The sequence below is a fragment of the Symphalangus syndactylus genome, chromosome 6 (assembly GCF_028878055.3).
Source record: "Symphalangus syndactylus isolate Jambi chromosome 6, NHGRI_mSymSyn1-v2.1_pri, whole genome shotgun sequence".
Lineage (NCBI taxonomy): Eukaryota > Metazoa > Chordata > Mammalia > Primates > Hylobatidae > Symphalangus > Symphalangus syndactylus.
The window spans coordinates 53,315,340-53,336,365 of record NC_072428.2 but is presented as its reverse complement, the minus strand read 5'-3'; the positions used below and the strand labels follow the sequence as shown (position 1 = coordinate 53,336,365).

The window sequence follows — 21,026 nt, the reverse complement described above, 5'->3', positions numbered from 1 at the left end:
CCAGTGTCATAGCTAAATTTTGGTCTCCTTCATCACAGTAACTGACTTGATGCATGATGCAATCAGGCCACAGGTTCTCAGCACACCACCTAGATCCCCTTCCTCTCTGACCCACCACCCCAGCCACATTCACAAGCCAGAGACCCAGTGGGAGGGCATCATCTGGCCTTAGCCCTGCCACTGCTTGATGGAAGACCTTTCCCCTTTAGCTGCCACACCCTCAATTTTAAAAGGAATGGAATGATGGCTGGGCATGGTGGCTCACGCCTGTAATCCCAGCACTTTGGGAGGCCAAGGCTGGTGGATCACCTGAGGTCAGGAGTTTGAGACCAGCCTGACCAACATAATGAAACCCCGTCTCTACTAAAAATACAAAAATTAGCCAGGTGTGGTGGCGGGTGCCTGTAATCCCACCTACTCAGGAGACTGAGGCAGGAGAATTGCTTGAACCCAAGAGGCAGAGGTTGTGGTGAGCGAAGATCATGCCGCTGCACTCCAGACTGGGTGACAGAGCAAGACTCTGTCTCAAAAAAAAAAAAAAAAAAAAAAGGAATGTAATGAGGTGATCTCCAAGGGCTTATCTAACTCTCATGCCCTGGATGAGTTCAGTTTCTAGATACAGAGAACATCACACAAAAAAGGTCACAATATTTGAAATCAGACTTACTAATACACAGACTTCTTTGGATGGCAAGAAATTGAAAAGAAAACAAGCCACTGGACTCTCCCGCTGGGACCTGGGACAAAACAAACCCTTATCCTCTTAGGTTGCAGCTGTATCCCAGGCTGCTCTATCCACTCACTGCCTGAAGAACCCAGCCGCAGCTTTTGGTTTTGTGGCCAGTGACTGCCCAACCCTCTCCCAGTGGCGTTAGGATGAAATCCAGCTGCTCTGAATCTTCGCATTTATTTTGTTCATTGTGAAGTTGTTTTTCATGACAGAAATATAACTAAATTACAGAAATTTTAGGTTAGAAGGGGGAGGATTGTAATTTATCCCCAAATCCTGCAACTTTTAAGTTTCCTCCTAGACTCTTCCTGTGTTTGCCTTGTTACTGCTCGATTTGCCAAGAACCAAATGAATGCCAAAGAGCATCTTGTTCCTAGACTATTTTCCCTCGGTCCCAGAGGCCAAAAAACACACTTTTGCTATGTCTGTTTCTGAGAGCTCTGGTCTGGGAATATTTTCCTGAAAAAAAAAAATTTTTTTTGAGACGGAGTTTTGCTCTTGTCACCCAGGCTGGAGTGTGATGGCACAATGTCAGCTCACTGCAACCTCTGCCTCCTGGGTTCAAGTGATTCTCCTGCCTCAGCCTCTCAAGTAGCTGGGATTACAGGCATGTGCCACCACACCCAGCTAATTTTTTTGTATTTTTAGTAGAAACAGGGTTTCACCATGTTGGCCAGGCTGGTCTCAAACTCCTGACCTCAGGTGATCCACCTGCCCCAGCCTCCAAAAGTGCTGGGATTACAGGCATGAGCCACCTTGCCCAGCCTTTCCTAGAATGTTTTATGCTGAAATATGACAGAAATGAACCCAGGGACAGGGCTCACAGCCCTTCTGCACTGCGCATAGAACTCACTCTTCACCACTTGCTCCTGTGAGGGACAAAAAAGAGCACAGCCAAAGGAAATGTATTCCAATCCCCAGGCCACCTCAGATTAGCTGTGACTTGAGGCTCATCCCTTCGCCTTCTGGACCCTGCTTTCCTCATCTGTAAAGTAGGAACAAGCAGATAGTGCAACGTCTAAGATCCAGGAGGATGAAATAGGGTAATGTACAGATAAGCTGAAAATGTTTGTGATGAGTGAATGTGCCTCCAGTGGAAGAGCCTGTATCCAGGCATGGATATGTCTGAATCTCACAGATGGGTCCACATCTGATGGTGTCAGATCTCTCCAGAAACCACCTCTACTCAATTCAGCAAATGTGCTGCCCCAGGTCATGTTCAGGTCTCTGGAGCCTTGTCACTGAGGGGCTTGCATCTGGTGGGAGAGACTCAGGGCAACAGCAGACTGAAGCCAGGGACTGAGAGATGACCAAGGGGCAGTAGGAGCACAGGATATGGGGCATCTGTCATTTCTCCCTCCCTGGGGTCTCAGGCTCACTAAGGCCCGAGATTGGGCAGGGCAGGCAGAGGCCATGGTCCTCATGCCTACAGAACAGCTCTGCAGAAGAGCCATGTCACTTTTGGGGAGGCTTGGGGCAGGAAGTTTCACAGGTGGGGATATGAGAGCCTGGAAGTCACTGTGACCTGCCCAAGATCTCCCAGGAAGACAGAACTGGAGAACCTAGAACTGGGCCTCCAGAAGCCCTGGCCAGCCCCTTTGCAGAATCTGAATCCAGTTTTTAGAAAAGCGGGAATCAGAGGCCTAGGTTCTTATCCCAGCTCTGCTCTGTGACTCGAGGGAGCTGCCCCATCTCTGGGCCTCAGTTTTTATACCCATGAGTGCAGGCCACTCCAGATTTGACCTAGGCACCCAAATTCAGGCATGCAGCCCCTGAGCACCAGAGTCCTGAAAACCTGGGCACTGACTGCTGAGAGCCTGGAGGAGCTGTCAACGTCTATTTTCACCCCTCTGCTGAATGGGACTGAAGAGGCTGAGGGAGGAACAGCCTTCCTGCTGTCATGCCCCTCTGAACTCCTCTGCTCAGTCTGTGAGCTCCTCTTCCTCCTGCCTACTTCATTCCCGGGAACTCCTCGGCCTGCTTCTGGCCTTATGGACTTGTTCCTCCAGGAAGCACCCCCTCCTCCTGGGAGGGGGACCTCCAAGCAAGTTAAGGTGAACGTGTGCTGAGAGAGGCAACTCCACCCAACGGCAGCAGCGTGTGTGGTAAGATTGATGCCCATAAAGTAGAAGGGAAGGTTTTGGGGGAGCCGAGGGGTCACTGTCCCAGAGATCAGTCAGACCATTTCCTGAGCACCTCCTCTGGGCTCTCTAAGCAGTCTCCACTACAACCCTGTGAAATGGGGGAGAAACGCAATGGCGCAGCTGGCCTCCCAGGATTCAAGTTCCCTCACTCCTGTGTCCCTGCATGTCCCTCACTTCAAGGGATACTAACTGTCCAGGCTCAGGACCCAGAATAGAAAAGGTGAAGATGCAGGGAGGGAATCAGGTTAGACACAAGGCTAGCATCACACCTCTACCCCCGTGGTGGCAGGCAGGGGGCATACCCTGGGGGAGGGGGCATGCCCCGCAGCCCTGCCTAACTGGGAGTCTGAACACCTTGCTTTAAAAATAGTGTGTGTAATGCAGCCACAGTCCAGCTGCAGGGCTTCTCTGAGCTCAGTTTTCTCACCTGGGAAACATGGTATCTACATGGCAACGTAGTTGGGAGGAACAAATAACGCTGCAGAAAGGGTGCAGGGCAGGGCCTGGCACCTCCTAAGGGCTCAGTCACGGTGGCTGCAGGACTGTCCGTCTCCCCAGCCATGTGTCCCTGGAAACGGGAATGGCCACAGTAGACTAGGCAGCTGGTGACCCCTGGTGGCTGCTGGGAGCCAGGGCATGAGGGCTGGGGCAGAGTAGAAGTCTCAGTATCGAAGAATGTTGGATCCCAAGGCTCTTGGACGGCTAGACTGGCTGAGTCCTTGAATAAGAGAATTTTGTTGTTGTTGTTGAGATGGAGCTTCACTCTTGTTGCCCAGGCTAGAGTGCAATGGCGCATTCTCAGCTCACTGCAACCTCCTCCTCCCGGGTTCCAGTGATTCTCCTGCCTCAGCCTCCCAAGTAGCTGGGATTACAGGCATGTGCCACCATGCCCAACTAATTTTGTATTTTTAGTAGAGTCAAGGTTTCACTATGTTGCTCAGGTTGGTCTCGAACTCCTGACCTCAGGTGATCCGCCCTCCTCAGCCTCCCAAAGAAGTGCTGAGATTACAGGCATGAGCCACCACGTCCAGCCCGAATAAGAGAATTTAACCACTTAATAAACATTTCCTGAGTCATTCTCTGTGCCAGGCCTGATCCCAGGAAATAATCTGTTCCCCTCCTGGCCTCTTCCAAGAGTTCCTTGACTTAAAATGGAGGGAGGCAGATACAAAAGGGGAGCTCAGGGACAGAGGAGGCCTCTACCCAGCCTGGCAGGCGAAGGAAGGGGAATCCTGAAAGAAAAATTTGAATTGGGGGCTGGGAGGGAAGGAGAACATTCTGGGAAGAAAGAAAAGCATGTCTGAGATGCACTCATGATAGCAAGGAAATAGCCAGGCATGGTGGCATGCACCTATAGGCCCAGTTACTGGGGAGGCTAAGGCAGGAGGACCACTTGAGCACAGGAGTTTGAGACCAGCCTGGGCAACATAGTGAGACCTCATCTCTAAATGAGTAAATGAATGAATGAATAGCAAGGAAATGAAGATGAAGCTGAGAGGCCAGCAGGGTCACATCCAAATTTCATGCTGGGGTTGGGGGTGGTCTCTGAAGGCAGCAGGGGAACTCCAAAGGATTGGACTTGTGAACACGACACCGTAGAAAGTCACCCTGTTGGGCCGAGCATGGTGCTGTGCACCTGTAATCCCAGCCCTTTGGGAGGACCAGGTGGGAGGATTGCTTAAACCCAGGGGTTTAAGGCTGCAGGAGTTTGAGGCTGCAGTGAGGTTTTTTGTGTCTCAAAAGCAACAACAACAAAAGTCGCTCTGGCCACAGTAAGGGAAAGGATTGGATGGGGAGACTGCAGGTCTAGAAGGTGGCCCACAGTGGCAGGAGGGATGGAGGAGTACTAGATCCAGCAGCACAAGGTCCCAGGGACATGGGGTGCAGGAGGAACGGGTCACTTGCAGGGGAGATGATGGCCAGGAGGCAGCTAGACCAAAAGTAGTGAGTGGTCTGGGAGTCAGCAGAGTGTAGGTGTTGCCATTTAACCAACACTGTCTCCACAGGCCTGTGCCCAGTCCTAGGTTGGTGAAGGAAATTGGTTTGCCCCAACTTTGCCCTGTGGGCTCTGCCTTGTAAGCAAAGCCCCAGGCCCAGGTCTGGCCCACAGCTACCCTCCCCCAGACACAGACACACAGAGGCCCTGCTCTGCCCCTCCCTGGGCACTACCCGTGGAGGAAGAACGCAGACCCAGTCTAAGGGAGGCCCTGTGGACCAAGGACTTTGATATCACTACCTGGGTTTTTAGGATTTTCCCACTGGGACCCCTCTGGGCTGCCTCCCTGCCCCCTCCTCAGAGCTCCCCCAGCCCCTCCTCAGCTTCAGTCTACCCTGAGTGCCTGAAGCAGGTGGGCCCAACATGTTGCTTTGACCTCAGGACCAGGTTGGACCAAGAGTCACATCCATGGCTCTTTGCTGCCTCAGGGCCTTTCTTCCTGCTGTTTCCATGGTTAGACTTGAGCAGCACCTGTCTCTGCAGGCAGAGACTGGGCTGGCTGCCCCAGCTCTGTATGGAAGGAGGAAGGGGGCCAAGCATGGATCTTCCAGAGCCCACTAGCCCAAAGGTCTCCATACCATGAATGCTGCAAAGAGGTAGGCAGACGCAGTTTAGATATCATTTTTTTCTACTTTGGGAGAAAAGGTGAGAAGATAGAGATAAAAATACAAAGAAAAACTAGCGTAATCCCCCAACCCATACTTTGTTTTTAAACAAACAGGCCAGGTGCTGCCAGGCCTTCTTCCCCATTAAATCCCAAGGCCATCTCCAGTCCAAACCCCAACCCCGCATGGCGCCGAGGGAAGCTTCAGGCTTCAGGCAAGAGCTCCAGCCCAGGCAGGGAAATCGTGGCCCTACTGCCAGAGCACAACCTTCCTGCCCTGGTCCACGCTCACCACATGGCTCCCGGAGTAGCACCAGGCCACGGCGTTGACAGCAGCGCTGGGGAAAGGGAGGGGCAGGCTTCAGGGGGGCTTTGAGAACTGCACCTGCAACCTGGCTCTGCTCTGACTGCTGGACCCGGGTAGTTTGAGGCCCTCTCTTGAGCCTGTTTCCTCATCTGTAAAGTGAGCTCACAGGGCTGTGGAAAGGATGGACCCAAGTGTGTGTGGAAAGTATCTTGTGAACTGCAAAGGGCTCTGGTCGGGTGGAAGGTGGAAGGACAAGGGCTGGGGACTCCAGGGTCCCAGTATGTCAGAACTTGGAATCAGCCTAGCAGGACTGGGGCCAGGCAGGTGGCCAGGTGGAGGCCATGCTCACCAATGGGGTCCCTGAAGTCTGCTCTCCAGTTTCCCGGTGTCCACATCCCAGATGTAAAGGGCCCCATCACAGGAGCCTGCCAGTGCATAGCTTCTGTCCGGGCTGTAGTGGCCACAGCAGAGCAAGAAAAGAGGGGGTCAGAGGGGAGGGCACACACAGGGTCCGGCAGGGCACACTTGGACACAGGCATATGCTCTCACAGACATACCTGAACACAGCTTTGGTCCAGTCAGAACCGCACTTGAAGCCATCGGCCCTGAGGACAGACAGGGCTGGAGTCAGAACAGAGGTCATCACTAGTCTCTGCCCTCTGCAGGGAGCTTCCAGAGCTTCCTCTTTGTCAAGGGGTTTGGTACCTCAGCAGGACCTGGTCTGGAGGGGCCTCCAGGGAGGGCCCCACGAGGGTCTGTTACAGGAGAAGAGAGGCTCAGCTGTCCCAGCAAAGGCCACAGGGTCAGCAGGCACGAGGCTGGTACCTGAACACCTGGCGGATGTTGCTGACACGTAGGTCGATGACCTTGAGTGTGTTGTCTCGGGAACAGCTGAGCAGGTGCAGTTGGTCGTGGCTGAGGCTCAGGGAGGTGACCCGGCCCTGCACAGGGATGACCTGGGTGCAGTGGGGCCCCCTGAGGAACAAGGACAGAGACAGGGATGAGGAACAGGCTAGCCAGGCCACTCCTGACAGGAAGGGGCCAGGCGCAGCAGCCTTCCCAGCTAACCAAGTCCAGAGGAACCCCAGGGCCCTGGATCGCTGGGGTAAAGGCTGCCAGTGACTCATCTCCCTTCTCCCCACTGCAGCTAGCTGCCTCCATCGAGGAACTTAAGACAGACTTTAATTTGAAAGCTGGAGCCTTTGAAACCTTTGGGTCACTAAATAAGAACCATATCATCTGAGCAATGAAGTCTTGTCTTTAAAAAATATGAGAGAGAGAAGGAAGGGTTGCAAACAGTAATTGCTGGAGATCAGTGAGTAAAGGCTTGAGGCAGGCCTAGGACTGGCTCTAGCTTTGTTTTTTTGTTTCGTGTTGTTTTTGTTTTTGTTTTTGTTTTGAGACGTCTTGCTCTGTCGCCCAGGCTGGAGGGCAGTGGCGCAATCTGGGCTCACTGCAACCTCTGCCTCCCGGGTTCAAGCAATTCTCCTGCCTCAGCCTCCCAAGTAGCTGCGATTACAGGCATCTGCCACCACATCCGGCTAATATTTTTAGTAGAGACAGGGTTTCACCATGTTGGCCAGGCTGGTCTCAAACTCCTGACCTCAGGTGATCCGCCCACCTCGGCCTCCCAAAGAGCTGGGATTACAGGTATGAGCCACCACACCCGGCCTCTAGCTTTGCTTTTACAAACAATTCAAGCCCAAAGTTAGGGTCTTTGGTTTAAAAAACAGCTAAAAGAATTTTTTTCCTTTTGATATAAAAGTGGTAACTAAATGGAAAAAGGTACATCTCCATCTTGGTTGCAAGGTCCAGGTGGAGTCCAGCATTGGACCAAGAGCCATGAAGACAGTGGCACAGCTTCCTGGGGGAGCTGAGCCCAGCCGAGAGGCACTAGCTGGCAGTGCCAGCCCTACAGCCTTGGCTGCCCAAAGTGCCACCAAGACTCCTCCTGCCATGGCCAGAGAAAGGAACAAGAACTTGGGAGCCCTGTCCCCAGCCCTCCCCAAGTCCTCCCCCAGCCTGCGCCTGTCACCTGCTGTCCCAGAACCGGATCTTCTGGTCATTGTGGCCACTAATGATGATATGGTCCCCACACACCACGTCATTACAGTAGGAAAGGACATTGATGGTCCTGGAGCCTGGGGACCAAGCAGCAGACCCCAGGGCCTCAGAGGATGGTTGTTGGGAGCCACCCCACAGGACATATGGAGAAGCTGAGGCCCAGAATGCAGTGTCCTACCAAGACTAGAACCCAGGTCTTCTGCTTCCCAGCCCAGGGCTCACCCATGTCTTTTTCCTACCCACAGCCTGAGGTCACCAAGAAACCAGACAGAAAACACCATTGGGGGATACCACTGGGGAATTGGAGGGCCTTGAGAGGTTTCACCCCCAAATGCCTATGAATCTCAGAGCCACTCCCAGAGAGCAGGTGAGGTCCCTTGTGCCCTGGCCTGGGGCTCCTGGCTGGTGGGGAGGGGAGGTGGGGCTGGGGCTCACAGTAGGCACGGCCGAGGTCCCACTCCTTCACTGTCCGGTCGCGGCTCCCAGTCACTGCCTGGTGCCTCGTTAGCTTGAATTTGGCAGCTGTCACCTTATCCTTGTGTCCAGACAGTGTCTCCTGTACCCCGGCCCCAGGTACGGATCAAGAGTTTGGCCAAGACCCCATAACAGGCCCCCTAGTCCTGAGGTATGACCTCTGACCCCCAGGCAGCCTCCCCAGTCAGGCCTCACCTTGGACTGTGCCTCCCCCACCTTCCAGAGCTGGGCAGCCTGGTTGTAAGTTGCTGCTAAAACCTGGTAGCCCTGGAGAAATGGGAGAGGAAGTGAGAGGTGCTAAGCCGGAGGCAACATCGTTCGGGCCACAGAATGAGGCCAGGGGCTGCCCCAGAGCTTCCCACGGCCCAGGTCACCAAGGCAGGCAGAGGAGCCTCCGGCCCAGGGAGAGCCTGGTTCTAGGGTATCCATGCTGCGCCCTCAGGTCCTACAGCCCCCACCTGCCCAGTGTGGAGATCAGAGGGGGCACAATCCCATGCCACTGGGGCAAAGTTCCTTACCGAGGGGTCAAAGTCCACACTGGTGATGCTGCCACCAGCTCCCTCCAGGGTCTGGTTGGCTTCCAGGCGACCTGGGAGAACCAGGAGAAGGGACAGTTGAAATGAGGTCTTAACCTCACAAAATGGAGGAATTGGGATTGAGAGCGGAAGATCAGTTCCTGCTCCACCCCCCCGACACACCCCCAGGTTAGAAGACAGAATCGCTGGGTCTGTTCTGCGGGCCTGGGCTGGAGACTACACCTCCCCTAACTGCTGGCAGTGGGTCCCAGGGACAGCTAGTCATTTCACAGACCAGGCTAGAGAGGACCAGAGAGAAGGGACTACGCAGAGCACGCAGCAAGCCAGGATCAGGCCAGCCAGAAACTTGCCTTTTCTAGGAAGCCCCCAGGAGCCAGCTCTGACTCCCCAGGACACCCCCTCTCCAGAGCACAGAGCTTGGGACAAGGCCAACAGTTCATACTTGTCTCTTACCTGAGTTCTGAGAGCTCAAGTGATGCCAGAAGAGGGTCACCTGGTAGACTGAGGGACCTGCTCTTCAAGGGCCTGTCCCTGTAGGACCTCATGATAGGGGACCCCCACCAACCCCCATCAGGGACCATCTGAACTCAGCCCTCCCCATTCTGCAAATCTGGACCCTAGGAGCCAGGAGGCTCCACCCTTCTTCCGAACAGTGAACCCAGAGTCTCACTCTTTCCAAGGCATTGTCTACACTGCCCACAGAATATTCCAGATGGAGAAACACAAAGAGATCCAAGACCTCTGCCCACCAAGGAGTGAGCTGAGGAGTGGGTCTGGAGAGAAGCACCGAGTTGGCCTGCAGGGGAGGGCTCCTTACTTCCAACAACATTCCAGAGGTGGATCAGGCGGTCAGCCCCTCCAGTGGCCAGGAGGCTGCTGTTGGGGCCAAAACGAACAGCATTGACCTCAGAGAGGTGGGCATCCTGTGGGGAAAGGGGAGGTTGGTGCCCCGGCCCTCCCCGCGCATGTCTCTGTGAGTGCTCACAGGCCCTCTCACCAGTGCCTGTGCAGACACAGCCTGCTGCAGACGTGGTATCCCCCTTTCCCAGTTTCTCTGTCCACACTTTGAGTTTCAAACCCGGCCCACCAGGTGTTCTCACCTCTGCCTGGACCCCTGCAGCAGCCTCCATGCTATGCTACTCTACTCTCCTGCCTGGCCTCCCGGCCTCCCGGCCTCCCAGCCTCCTCTCTCTCCCTCCCCGGCTCATGCCCACATCATAACATGCTTGAGTGGCTCCCACCACAGGCTGTGGGAGGCAGCCTCCTGCTCTTGCTGAGGAGCCCAGCCTTGCTTCCCTGGACTCCTGGGACCACCCCTGGTGCCGAGACCACCCCTGTGCCTGCACTCCCTCACCACTGCCCCACCCATGTGGCTCAGCTCCTCCCTTACCAGCATATCCTGAGCCCGGGTAGGAAGTCGGGCGGCCACACACACAGGGATGATCTGGTATCGCTGCTCAGGGGCTCCCCCAATTGAGTGACCTCTCCTCTTCTTAAAACTAGGGTAAGGTGGGTTGGGGTCAGGAGGGCATTCAGCAAGGCCTTCTCAGGTGGGAGCCTCCAGCTCCCCTGAGGCATCAACCATAGGAAGCAGACATGGCAGGCGGCAGAACATAGCCCCAGGGAGCAGCGAGCGCATTCCCCAACCCAGCCTCAACCCCAGGGGTTGGTGTGGAGACGGGGTGGGGAGCACACAGAGGCAGACACAGGAGCAGGGTAGGGTTGGTGGGTGCAAAGAAACCGCAGGGCTGGGGTTTCAATCCCAGTCTTGCCACTGCTTGGCTCTGTGACTCTGAATGAGTCCCTGACATTTTAGAGCATTTTTCCCAATTGAGTAGGAGCTCCTGCCCTGCCTGAGGCTGGAGCTCTTGGTCCCCTGTGATGACCTTGGATGAAGACAGACCCTTGTGAGGACAGAACCTGGAAGACAGCTGAACCGGGGCCGGGGCTGAGGCCATTCACCTGGCTCCTGTCTCCAAGGCCCAACAGACTCACAGGCAGACAGCTGCGCATCACAGGGATGGACAGGTCGAGGCACAGACAGACCAAGCCTGGGCTGGGGAGCCCAACACACACGTGGGTGCACACACAGGCACACACACTTACTCCAGAAGCCCCTTCACCACATCCACACAGTGGAACAGCGTCAGGGAGGTGGCTGAGGCAGACCTGAGACAAAACCGAGAGAGATGAGCTAAGGGACTGGCTGGTGTGTGTACAAATGGCTGTCCATCATCTCCACACTTTGCCAGAGACCTGGAGGCTTGTAACCTCTCAAGTCTGGGATAACAACTTGACTTTTCTCCAAGACCAGGATACTAGGGTGACCCAGACCAGTCCCAGGAAGGTCGGGGCAGCAATGGATTTGGTAATGAAAGTCTCCCAAGGTCTCCCTCATGATGGGAAGAACTGCCTTACCCTACAAGTACCCACCAACAAAAGTTCCTGGGAAGCTGAGCTGGGGCCTACAGGGAGGAGAGACACTGAAGATTCCCCCAGGCTGGGGATGGGAGGAGGGGGAAGCCTAGGCTCGCTGGGTAACCTCAGCAATGCCCAGGAGAGGGTGTGTCCTGCAATGACTTGGCCCACAAGGGCTCCCAAGGACTTTGGGGACTGGTATCTCATGCCCCTCCCCACGGTTTCTTCACTGTCCCAAGGCCTGGACAACGGGGACCTGCAAGGAAAGACTGAGAAGAGGTGTTAGGCTGGAGATTGGGGCCCGGAGGGGGCAGCCTCAATGACAGGCAAATCAAGAAGGATAGAGGAGACCCTGCGGAGAGACACCCAAGGTCTGAAGCCCCAATCAGGTCCCACAAGTGTGAGCACACATCTACACATGCTCATATATTCACACACACAGACGGGCTCAGTCAAGCTTGTACACACCTGTGGCCTCATGTCCCTGCGGATGCACATGCTTGCACACGTATGGCTGCGCACACATGCCTGGCATGACTGGGCTCTGGGCTTCGCCCACAGGTTCTCTCCTGGTGACAGCTATTCACAAGCCTGACACCCCACCCCCAGAGCTCTGATCCCAAGAAGGAGGGAAAGGGTTGAGGGTAGGGGTTGGGGGAGTGAGATGGAACTGACCCCAAGTGTCTCCAGACAATGGAGGTCAGACTAGCCCTGGGAGATCTGAGCTTTCCGGCCTCTCCTCAAGCCCCCTCCCAACCCAAGAGCTGACTCCAAGGTCCAAGAGGAAGACCCTGGCAGCCTCTGGGGTGGGGCTCAGCTCAGAGCTCTGAGACCGTCACCTGGGTCCTCACCTGAAGGGCCTCTTCCACTTCTCACAAGCTTCCTTCTCCAGGGGTTCTGGCTCAGGGGCCAGAGCCAGAGTCTCGGTTCTCTCCCTCATCCCATCGCCTAGGGTGTCCGGGCCCCTAGGAGAGGTAATGAAGCTCAGAAAGGCCAAGGGACCAAGCCAGCCCCTCCCGACCCCAGCACAGGACACGTTGAAGACAGGAATTCCCAGTGATGAGGGTTCTGTGTGGGTACACGTGCAGCGGTCACGCATGCAGGCTCCTAAGACCACTCGGTCCTCTGCAAGTGTCCCGTGGGCCCCGCCTACTTGGCGCCTCAGGACGGGGCTGTGCACAAGTACAGTCGGCAGCCTGGGTCGCCGCAGGCAGGCGGGTGCGGGAGGCAGAACACAAGGGTCGGACCGGCCCATCCCCACTCTTACTCGCTGATGCTCACGGTCCGCTTGGCAGCCTTCTTCAGCTCCTGGGACACCCGCGCCTGCTTGGCCCTTGTTGGGTAAAAAGCATCCTGAGACCCTGGCGCGGCGCCTCGCACGCAGGCGGGGCTCGACCCGGTCCCTTCCTCCAGGGGGCGGCTGCCGCCCCGCTCCCTTCCAGACACCAGCGAGGCCCGACTCCTCCCTGAAGGGGCGGGGCCTTTCCTCAGAAGGGGCGGGGCCTACTCCCTCACCGCTCCCGGCGCTCGTTGCGCAGGTTGCGCTCGGCTGCGGCGCGCGCCTTGCGCTGCACGAGCCTCTCCAGCAGGTCGCGCGCCTCCTCCTGGAGCCTGCGCAGTGCCGCCTCCCGGAGCCCGACGTGCGCGCGCAGCGCCTCGTAGGCTGCCCGCTGCACCGCGTTCTGCGCCCGCCACGCCTCCACCTGCTGGGCCTTCTGCGCCCGCGCCTCTCGCAGCTGCGCCACGCGGGCCTCCAGGGCCGCCAGCCTGGAGGATGGAAAGAGCGGATAGCGGGTCCCAAGCCTCCCCCGTCACTGCCCAGTGGGAATCTGCCTCGGAGCAGAGATAGACCTGCCCATGCCAAACGCGGCTAGCCGGGTGGCTAAGCCAGGTCTCCACCAAGCCTTCGCCCTCAGAGCCCAGCCGTTCGGTCCTCTGGCACCAACCGATGGGCTCGGGGGGACGTAGGGAAAGCCCTCGGCCCGCGCCATTCCCCCCGCCTCCCGCATAGTTGGCCCCGGGCCTCCCTGAGGTGGGCACGGTCCCTCCCGCCCCCGCCCGCGCCTCACCTGCTTTGCCTCTGCTGCAGCTCCGACTCCAGGGTGCCCAGGGCCGCGCTCTTCTCCACCACCTGGTAGGCCATCTGGGGGCGGACAGGTGGGCACGGCAGCGCTGAGGCCCCTCCAGGCCTCCAGTCCCTCCCGGGCCGAAGGCGCTAAGGGACAGTCCGCTGCTCCCCTGCCCGCCCCCTTCCTGAAAAGCAAGCTGAGCCCCACACAGGTTTGGGACCTTGCACAGGGACGCGCTGCTGCTTGTGGAGCAGTGGAAGGCCCTTGGGCTCTGGAGTCAGCCCTGAGTCCCAATCCTCGCAGTGCTGCTTCATTTCTCTGCGACCCTACTAGGAACCTCTCTGGCAAGAGCAACCGGCTCCACTGCCTCGCCTGAAGAGTGGGAAGCCAGCGCTCGGCTCCCAGCGCCATGCAGAACCACTGCGAGGACTCCTAGCGCAGAGGCTGCCAAATGCCCATCCGGCCCTCGGGCGCCATGATGTTCCCAGCAGGCTACACGCTCCTTCCATCCTCACCACACCGGGAGGCTGGTACTGCCACTCTCACTTCACAGACAAGGACACCGACAGAGAGGTTTAAGTGTCTTGCCCAAAGTCACACAGCTAAGAGATTTGGGCCCAAGCCACCTAACTGCATCACCCTCCAGGCTGGTCAGGGGAATGTGAGTTCTGTTCCCCACCCCTCCCTGCTGGCTTCCTGGCCTCACCCAACCCAGGCCTGCCCAAGCACAGGTCTCAGCAGCGAGAATCCCTGCGCAGAGGCACACAAGGCTAAGATCAGGCATGGATTCGGGGAGCCAGGGCCCAGACTCAATATGGGAACAGCCCTGGCAGCCCAGGAGAGGGGGTGAGGGTCATTTCATCTGCACCCCCGCCTCACTCGTTATGCCTTCAACCCAGAGCCAAGCAGGGTCGGTGGGAGAGACGGACCCCAGGCAAGGCAGCTCCCACCAGTGTGACACGAGAACATCAGGGCCAGAGGCGCCTCTGGCCCAGGCCAAGGCTGGGGGCTCTTGTTGCTAATCTGTTCCTGTGTTCTCACGTGGGCCTGGTGAGGACAGACTGAGGAGCAAGGTTGGCGCTGCCACCTGCACTGACATGACGCCCTATGTGAGTGAGTCTGCGGAGAAGGAATCTGCACATGCGGGTTGGGGCACCTTTATTCATAGTTGGCCACATTTATAACATAATTCTTTTCACCACTGAGCAATCTGATCACCACCTCCACTTTCTCACCTGTCACTTGCTTTCATTTATGTTGTGTTGTACCATTCAAAATTCAAGTAGTAGAGGTGGAAAACAGATTAGTACTTGCCAGGGGTTAGGGATGGTTGGGGGGAGAGGGGTGAATGTGACTAAAAAGGGGTAGCAAGAAAGAGATCTTTGTAGTGGTGAAACAGTGCCATATCTTGACGGTTACACAAATCTACACGTGATAAAATGACAAAGGACATATACACACTTCATACCAATCCCAGTTTCCTGGTTGTGGGTACTATAGTTATGTAAGATGTAGCCAGTAGGAGATGCTGGGGGAAGGGGATGCAGGAACTCTGGACTATCCTTGCAACTTCCTGTGAATCTATAATTATTTTAAAATAAAAAGTTAATAATAATGATAAATGCTTGTGATGTGTGGGAACTACTAGAGAAATTTTTACAAAAGAAAAGGCCGGGTGCCATGGCTCACGCCTGTAATCCCAGCACTTTGGGAGGCCGAGGCGGGCGGATCACGAGGTCAGGAGATCAAGACCATCCTGGCTAACATGGTGAAACCCCATCTCTACTAAAAATGCAAAAAATTAGCCGGGGGTGGTGGCGGGCACCTGTGGTCCCAGCTACTCGGGAGGCTGAGGCAGGAGGATGGTGTGAACCCGGGAGGTGGAGCTTGCAGTGAGCCCAGATCGCGCCACTGCACTCCAGCATGGGCGACAGAGCGAGACTCCGTCTCAAAAAAAAAAGAAAAGAAAAAAGAAAGAAAAGACAAGAGAAAGCCTCCTCACTGCCCCCATCCTCTGGCACATCCAATGAGTACTGGCTGGTGTGTGTCCTGGGAAGGAGTGCTGGGGGCCAGGGAAAGTATCCCAGGCAAAGGGAGCCCGGAGCTCAGAGATGAGTGTGGCAGGAAATGCGACAGGAGCCTGGGGAGCTCGATGGGGGAGCCAGGCTAGGAGCTTTGGAAGATCTACAGCACACTAACCATGGGGACAGAGGTAGTAAGACAGGCTTTTACTTTTTACTCTATGGCTTCTATTCTCTTGACTTGTTTACAAGCATGTTTTGTGTATTGCTTGTCTTTAACGGAGATCTTTTTTTTTTAAAATTAAAATATGTCACTCTGAAAGCTGTATGGAGAAGGGACAGGGAGTGCTGAAGGAGTGTTCCAGGGTAGGATGAAAGTTACTTGTACCATGTCAGATATGGTACAAGAAACAGAGAGACACTGATGGATTTGGAGATAGAGTCAACATGAGCTTGTGACCAGCTCAGGATGGAGGGCTGGGAGGAGTCAGAGGTGCCCCTGCATTTCTAGCATGTGTGAGAATGACTCGGGGGCAGTCACAGGAAGACAGGAAGGACAGCCCACCTCAGTCATCGCTTAGTCTACAAACAGTCATTAGTATGGAATGGACTGTGGACACAGGCCCTAAGGATATAGGTTTGCCTTGGAGGCAAACCAAGACATCCCAGGGCTTGGGGAGCTCACAGCCCAGAGGCTGGGAGTGGTGTGGGGGGTCAGATGTTAGAGAATCACCTCTCAAATATGGAATTGGACCTACAACAGCAGCTCTGGGGAAAGGTTCTTAAATGAGTCCGTACCTATGCCCACATTTCTGTTGGGCAGGTGACTTGCCATTCTGTGACTGGATGTGTATTTACTGGGCTATCACAGTCTCCTTCAGAGGACTGGAAGCCCCATGGGGCCAGGTCTTGTTTACTGTTGCATTCCCTGTACCTTGGATATAGCAACTGTCAATAGATGTTGAGAGAATGAATGGAGAGCATAGAAGGTGATTTGTGTGAGAGGGGCTTAAATCCTGGCTCTACCTCTCCAAGCCTCAGTTTCCTCCTCCGCAACCATAAAGTTGTGAAGGATTAACTGAGACAATGTTTAGCGCAATGCCTGCAGGGAGTCAACTCTCAAAACGGCGTGGGCCAAATTCTGGGGGAGATGGTGAGCCTGATTTTAGATGTGATCTCCAAAAAGCAGCTGAGCAAGAGAGTCGAGATCAGAAAAGAAGGCTGGGCTAGAGACAGATCTGAGAGTTGGCAAACAAAAAAAACAGGGGTCAGTGAACCCCAAGAACACCCATATTTGAAGGGACGGGAATAGGGAGGAGGGAAAGGAGCCAGTGAAGGAAGTTTAGAGGCAACAATCACAGAAGTGAGAGGGAAACCAGGAGAGCATGGTGAAAGAGAAGCCGAGAGACACTGTTGCAAGGGGACAGGGAAGGCGGTAGTGTCAGGTGGAGTGTCCACACCCTGCCAATGAGCTAAATGAACCTTACTTCTGTAGTCTGCAAATGTACATTGAGCATTAACTGGTGCTAGGCCTTGGGGATGGCTGGGCGAGGGGTGAGCCATGGAGTAGTGAGCAGAGCAGGCTAAACCATGTGGAAGGGAAATAGGCTGCCAGGCCCTTGCACACCTAACTCCCTCCAGCTGCTGTTGGAGCCCACTTCATCCTGGGCTGCCCAGGGCACTCTCACCCCTGCTCAGCTTCAGGTCAGGGCCTGGCACACACTAGGGCTCACTCAATGCTTGCAGCACTGGGCTTGGAGAATGCAGCAAACACAGGAGTACCCCTCACTGGCTGGCTCCCTTGGACCACATCTCTCTACCCCATTTTCAGACCCCTTCCCAACTTACCTCACCACAGACCAGCCGGAGCCCCTCCTCCTCCTCCTGCCACTTCACCCTCAGTGCGGCCAGTGATGGGACTTGGTCTGAGTCAAGCTCTGACTCCTCCCTGCCAACCAATCAGAGTGGTGCTCAATGTCCCCCGGTTCACCCAAGTGCCCACAGGCACCCAAGCGATGCTACATGAAAAGCCTAAAACAAGAGCCATTAACTTCCTCCTGGGAAGATGGAAGCCAGCAAGCCAGTAAAGGAAAAGGCAAGTCTCTAGAAATGAGCTGTCCATGACTCCTCTGCTCTAAGATTCCCCTAGGCCTTGGCCAAGGACCCTTCTCAAGAAGCACCTCCCAGCCGGGTGTGGTGGCTGACACCTGTAATCCCAGCACTTTAGGAGGCCGAGGTGGGTGGATCACAAGGTCAACAGATCGAGACCATCCTGGCCAACATGGTGAAATCCCATCTCTACTAAAAATACAAAAATTAGCCAGGGGTGGTGGTGCACGCCCCAGGAGGCTGAGGCAGGAGAATTGCTTGAATCCAGGAGGCGGAGGTTGCAGTGAGCTGAGAACACGCCACTGCACTCCAGCCTGGGTGACAGAGCCAGACTCCGTCTCAAAAAAAGCACCTCCCAACTCTGAGCCCCAATCTATTCCTGGTTCTCATCTTTACTCCCTCTTTGGAATAGGTAGCAAGACCCTTTCTTTAGGCATCAGGCAAGGAACAGGGAAATGGAAAAAGATTGAGAAAGGGAAAAGACGTAAGTTTAGGGGTGGGAGGGGAAGGAGATGGGACAAATGCAGAGAGATGGACAAAGAAAGGTGGAGGGGAAAGATTCTAAACAGCTGGCCTGTGGGAAGGCCAAAGGCCTGCCTCCCCCACCACCCCCACCATCCCTGGGCAGCAGCCAAGGTCTGATGAGGCACTAGGGAGAGAATGAACCCAGCACAGGCAGCAGGGGCAGGGCCCCGGCATAGGCAGCCCTTTGTGACCACAGACACACACACACTCACCAGGGGCCCTGGTGGGTGGTGGGAGTGACACTGTTTGGCTCCGGCTGCACCTTCTTTGAGAACTTGTCCAGCAGCTCAGCCTTCTCTAAGAGATGGTTATCTGGAGGGTGCAAGAGAGTGAGCCTGGGGCAGAGACAGATACCCAGCAGCCCCCTGGCATGCAATTTATCTCCGCCTAAAAGGGCTGCAGGAGCCCAGAGATGCTAGGGATGGGGAAGCTTCTGGCAGGCTGGCCTCTGCCCTGTGCCTGAGGGGCATCTGTGCAGTTCTACAGGACCTTCAGCCCTAGCAGTGTCCTCACAGCACCGGTCCCCAGGCCCACATGGAAGAGGACTTGCTCTCCCAGACACAGAAGGATGACCACTGCAGGCTACTGCCCGCTGAGGGTCCTGAGGGAAGGAAGGGGCCTGGGATTGATTCATCCCTGCCTCCGAGCAAGGCTTAGCCCCAGAAAGTGATGAAATAAACCGAGCTCTATCTGTCAATGGCCTTTGGCAAGTCACTTCCCCTCCAAGGGCTCTAGCTTTCTGCACTTAAAAATAATCCCCGGCCGGGCACGGTGGCTGACGCCTGAATTCCCAGCACTTTGGGAGGCCGAGGCGGGCGGATCACGAGGTCAGGAGACCGAGACCATCCTGGCTAACACGGTGAAACCCCGTCTCTACTAAAAAATACAAAAATTTAGCCAGGTGTGGTGGCGGGCGCCTGTAGTCCCAGCTACTCGGGAGGCTGAGACGGAAGACTGGCGTGAACCCGAGAGGTGGAGCTTGCAGTGAGCGGAGCTCACACCACTGCACTCCAGCCTGGGCAACAAAGACTCCATCTCAAATAAATAAATAAATATAATCCCAACATAAATAAATAAATAAATAAATAAATAAATAAATAAAAATAATCCCAACTTCCCCAGCCCTGGTGTAAGGTACCCCCAAGCCAGAATAGAAAGTCCTTGAGCAATTATCCAGCAGACATTCTGGAGGTTGGTGGTTTGACCCTGGAACACCCTCCCCCATCAACAGTCACTTCCTCTTTTCTCACCAGTTCCAGGGGAGGGTGGGGTGGTAAGCCTGGGCCTAGCTCCCTCCTCATCAACTTCCTTCCCACACTCAGTGCCCTGTCACCTTGACTGAGGCCCCTGGGCCTGGCCTAGTTCTCACGAAAACCCCACCTCAGCCCCCAGGGTACTGCAGCCCCCAGCAAACCTAAAGAAGGTCTCTATACCCAATTAACAAGTAAGAAGGCTGAGGCTTAGCGATGTGATCTGCCCAAGGTCTCAAGACTGGCCCTTCGGTCTGATTTCAGCCCTCCAGGGCTCTAGTCCCTCAGACTCACAGCTCCCTGGGTCGGGGCGGTGGGGGGTTTAGGGTGGGCGGTGACCCCCTCTCTCAAACTGGACGGTTCCACTGTCCGTCTGAGCAGTGGAGAAGTGTGGCTGCTGGAGGTGTGGGCTGGCCTCGCAACCCTGAAGGTAGAGGACCAGCAGCCTGGAAGCTTGCAGAGAAATTTTCCTGGCTAAGAGCAGATTTGATTGTGGCGGTATGGCCAAGATTAGCCCCAGTGAGAGAGCCGCAGGGATTGTGGTTAGACTTCCAACCGCAGACAGACAATCGCAGGCGGCCAGAGGCGCGACACACAGGCACACCTGTTCATCCCCTCTTGAAATGCCACACCCCATCCTGACCAGCTGCCCAGAAACAATTCTGAGAGTCCGACTTCACTGGGCTCAGCCAGCATCCGCCAGCAGCCCGGGGCCCCCTGATGCCCCCTCAGGCTGGGTAGGCTGACGGGGAGGTGTTCCATAAGCCTGCGCCAGCGCCGCCTGTCAGCGGCAGAGCCTGAGATGCACAGCCTCCTCCTTAGAGGTTCCGAGTGTCGCCCCTCTCCGGATGGGCCAATAAGTGGCTGCTCTGGACAAGTCCCGCGTTCTTTCACTGCGCTACCGAGACTAAGTGCACTGATCAAGCCCCTACCCTGGGGACTGCCCGGGAGGGGAGGCAAAAGAGACCCTGCAAAACCAACACCCGGGGACGCACTTGCGTCTCGGAAGCCCAGCTTGTGGGAGGCAGAGCCCGTCCTGAGTGGCGACGAGGGCAGGGGGGCCAGGAGGGGCTCGTCCAGGTTCTAACCAGAGCCTGGATGGCAAGGGGCGGAGTCCTGGCAGTCGGGGTGGGCGTAACGCACAGGCTCAAGGCATAAGGCACAGCGCATTCGGGTCACAGGCGGAGGAGCCGGCCAAACCCTCTCCCGGCGCCTGTAGCCGCGTCCCCTCAGCCGCCATCCTCTCAGCACCGGGGCGCACTCACAGGCCGGCACCAGCTCCAGGAAAAGTGCCTTTTGCGTACGGTCCCGAAGCCGCAGCTGCCGCACAATGTGGCGTTTCCAGCGGGCTGCGGGGGCGCCGGGAACGCCCGGCCCCGCCATGGCCGCGCTCTCCCGCCTCGCGGCGCGTTCCTCCCGCCCAGGACGGCGCCAGGCCGGGGCGGGGATTCGCGGGGACTCCTTGACGCCAGGGGGCGGGCGGCGGCGGGGAATCCCCGGCTTGTCCCAAGAGGGCTTTAGCGGGGAGGACCGAAGGCCGACGCCGGGAGGAGCCGCCTCCGGGAGGAACCGCCTCCAGGTCTGAACCGCCGGGGCCCCGTCCGCAATGTTCACCTAAGTGGGGGCTCCTGTGGCTGTGAGGGCTATAAGCAGGAGCGACGTCGGAGCCTCCGGGGCGGCTTCCCCCACGCGGGTGGAGCGCTCCGGAGGCGGGGCCCTCAAGGCCCGGGTATCTTAACCCCGCCGCGCCCGGGCCGAGTCCGAGAGCCGCTGATGCTC

The 21,026-nt window shown here is 56.3% G+C and overlaps 1 protein-coding gene and 1 long non-coding RNA gene across 3 annotated transcripts; one reads left to right on the top strand and one right to left on the bottom strand.

Annotated features, from left to right (window-relative positions):
* The first annotated feature begins 1,294 nt into the window (after nt 1-1,294).
* Nucleotides 1,295-14,964, top strand: LOC134736895 (uncharacterized). Its single transcript, XR_010121357.1, has 2 exons — nt 1,295-2,835; nt 8,091-14,964. It is a non-coding gene; the product is annotated as an uncharacterized lncRNA (long non-coding RNA).
* On the bottom strand, nt 5,481-20,706 carry ATG16L2 (autophagy related 16 like 2). Of its 2 annotated transcripts, none has more exons than XM_055282854.2 (18): nt 20,513-20,706; nt 18,210-18,309; nt 17,212-17,311; nt 13,343-13,416; nt 12,789-13,040; nt 12,541-12,606; nt 12,125-12,238; nt 10,962-11,024; nt 10,246-10,354; nt 9,673-9,778; nt 8,838-8,908; nt 8,515-8,586; nt 8,281-8,401; nt 7,817-7,922; nt 6,607-6,756; nt 6,339-6,386; nt 6,131-6,232; nt 5,481-5,812 (listed from the first exon to the last, which is right to left on the bottom strand). In XM_055282854.2, the coding sequence occupies exons 1-18, from the start codon at nt 20,628-20,630 to the stop codon at nt 5,725-5,727; spliced, it is 1,860 nt and encodes a 619-aa protein (XP_055138829.1). In that variant the 5' UTR covers nt 20,631-20,706; the 3' UTR covers nt 5,481-5,724. The 2 variants fall into 2 exon arrangements, with proteins under 2 accessions (XP_055138829.1, XP_063497422.1); XM_063641352.1 differs by lacking the exon at nt 20,513-20,706 and adding an exon at nt 20,243-20,301.
* Between the last annotated feature and the right edge of the window lie 320 nt (nt 20,707-21,026).

Excerpts from the sequence above, each read along its gene's own strand:
- ATG16L2 (XM_055282854.2), bottom strand. The coding sequence starts at position 20,630 with ATGGCGGGGCCGGGCGTTCCCGGCGCCCCCGCAGCCCGCTGGAAACGC. Across the intron at positions 18,310-20,512 it reads CCTGGAGCTGGTGCCGGCCT|ATAACCATCTCTTAGAGAAG; the intron begins GTGAGTGCGCCC and ends TGCACCCTCCAG. Across the intron at positions 7,923-8,280 it reads GGACCTCGGCCGTGCCTACT|GCTCCAGGACCATCAATGTC; the intron begins GTGAGCCCCAGC and ends CTTGGTCCCCAG.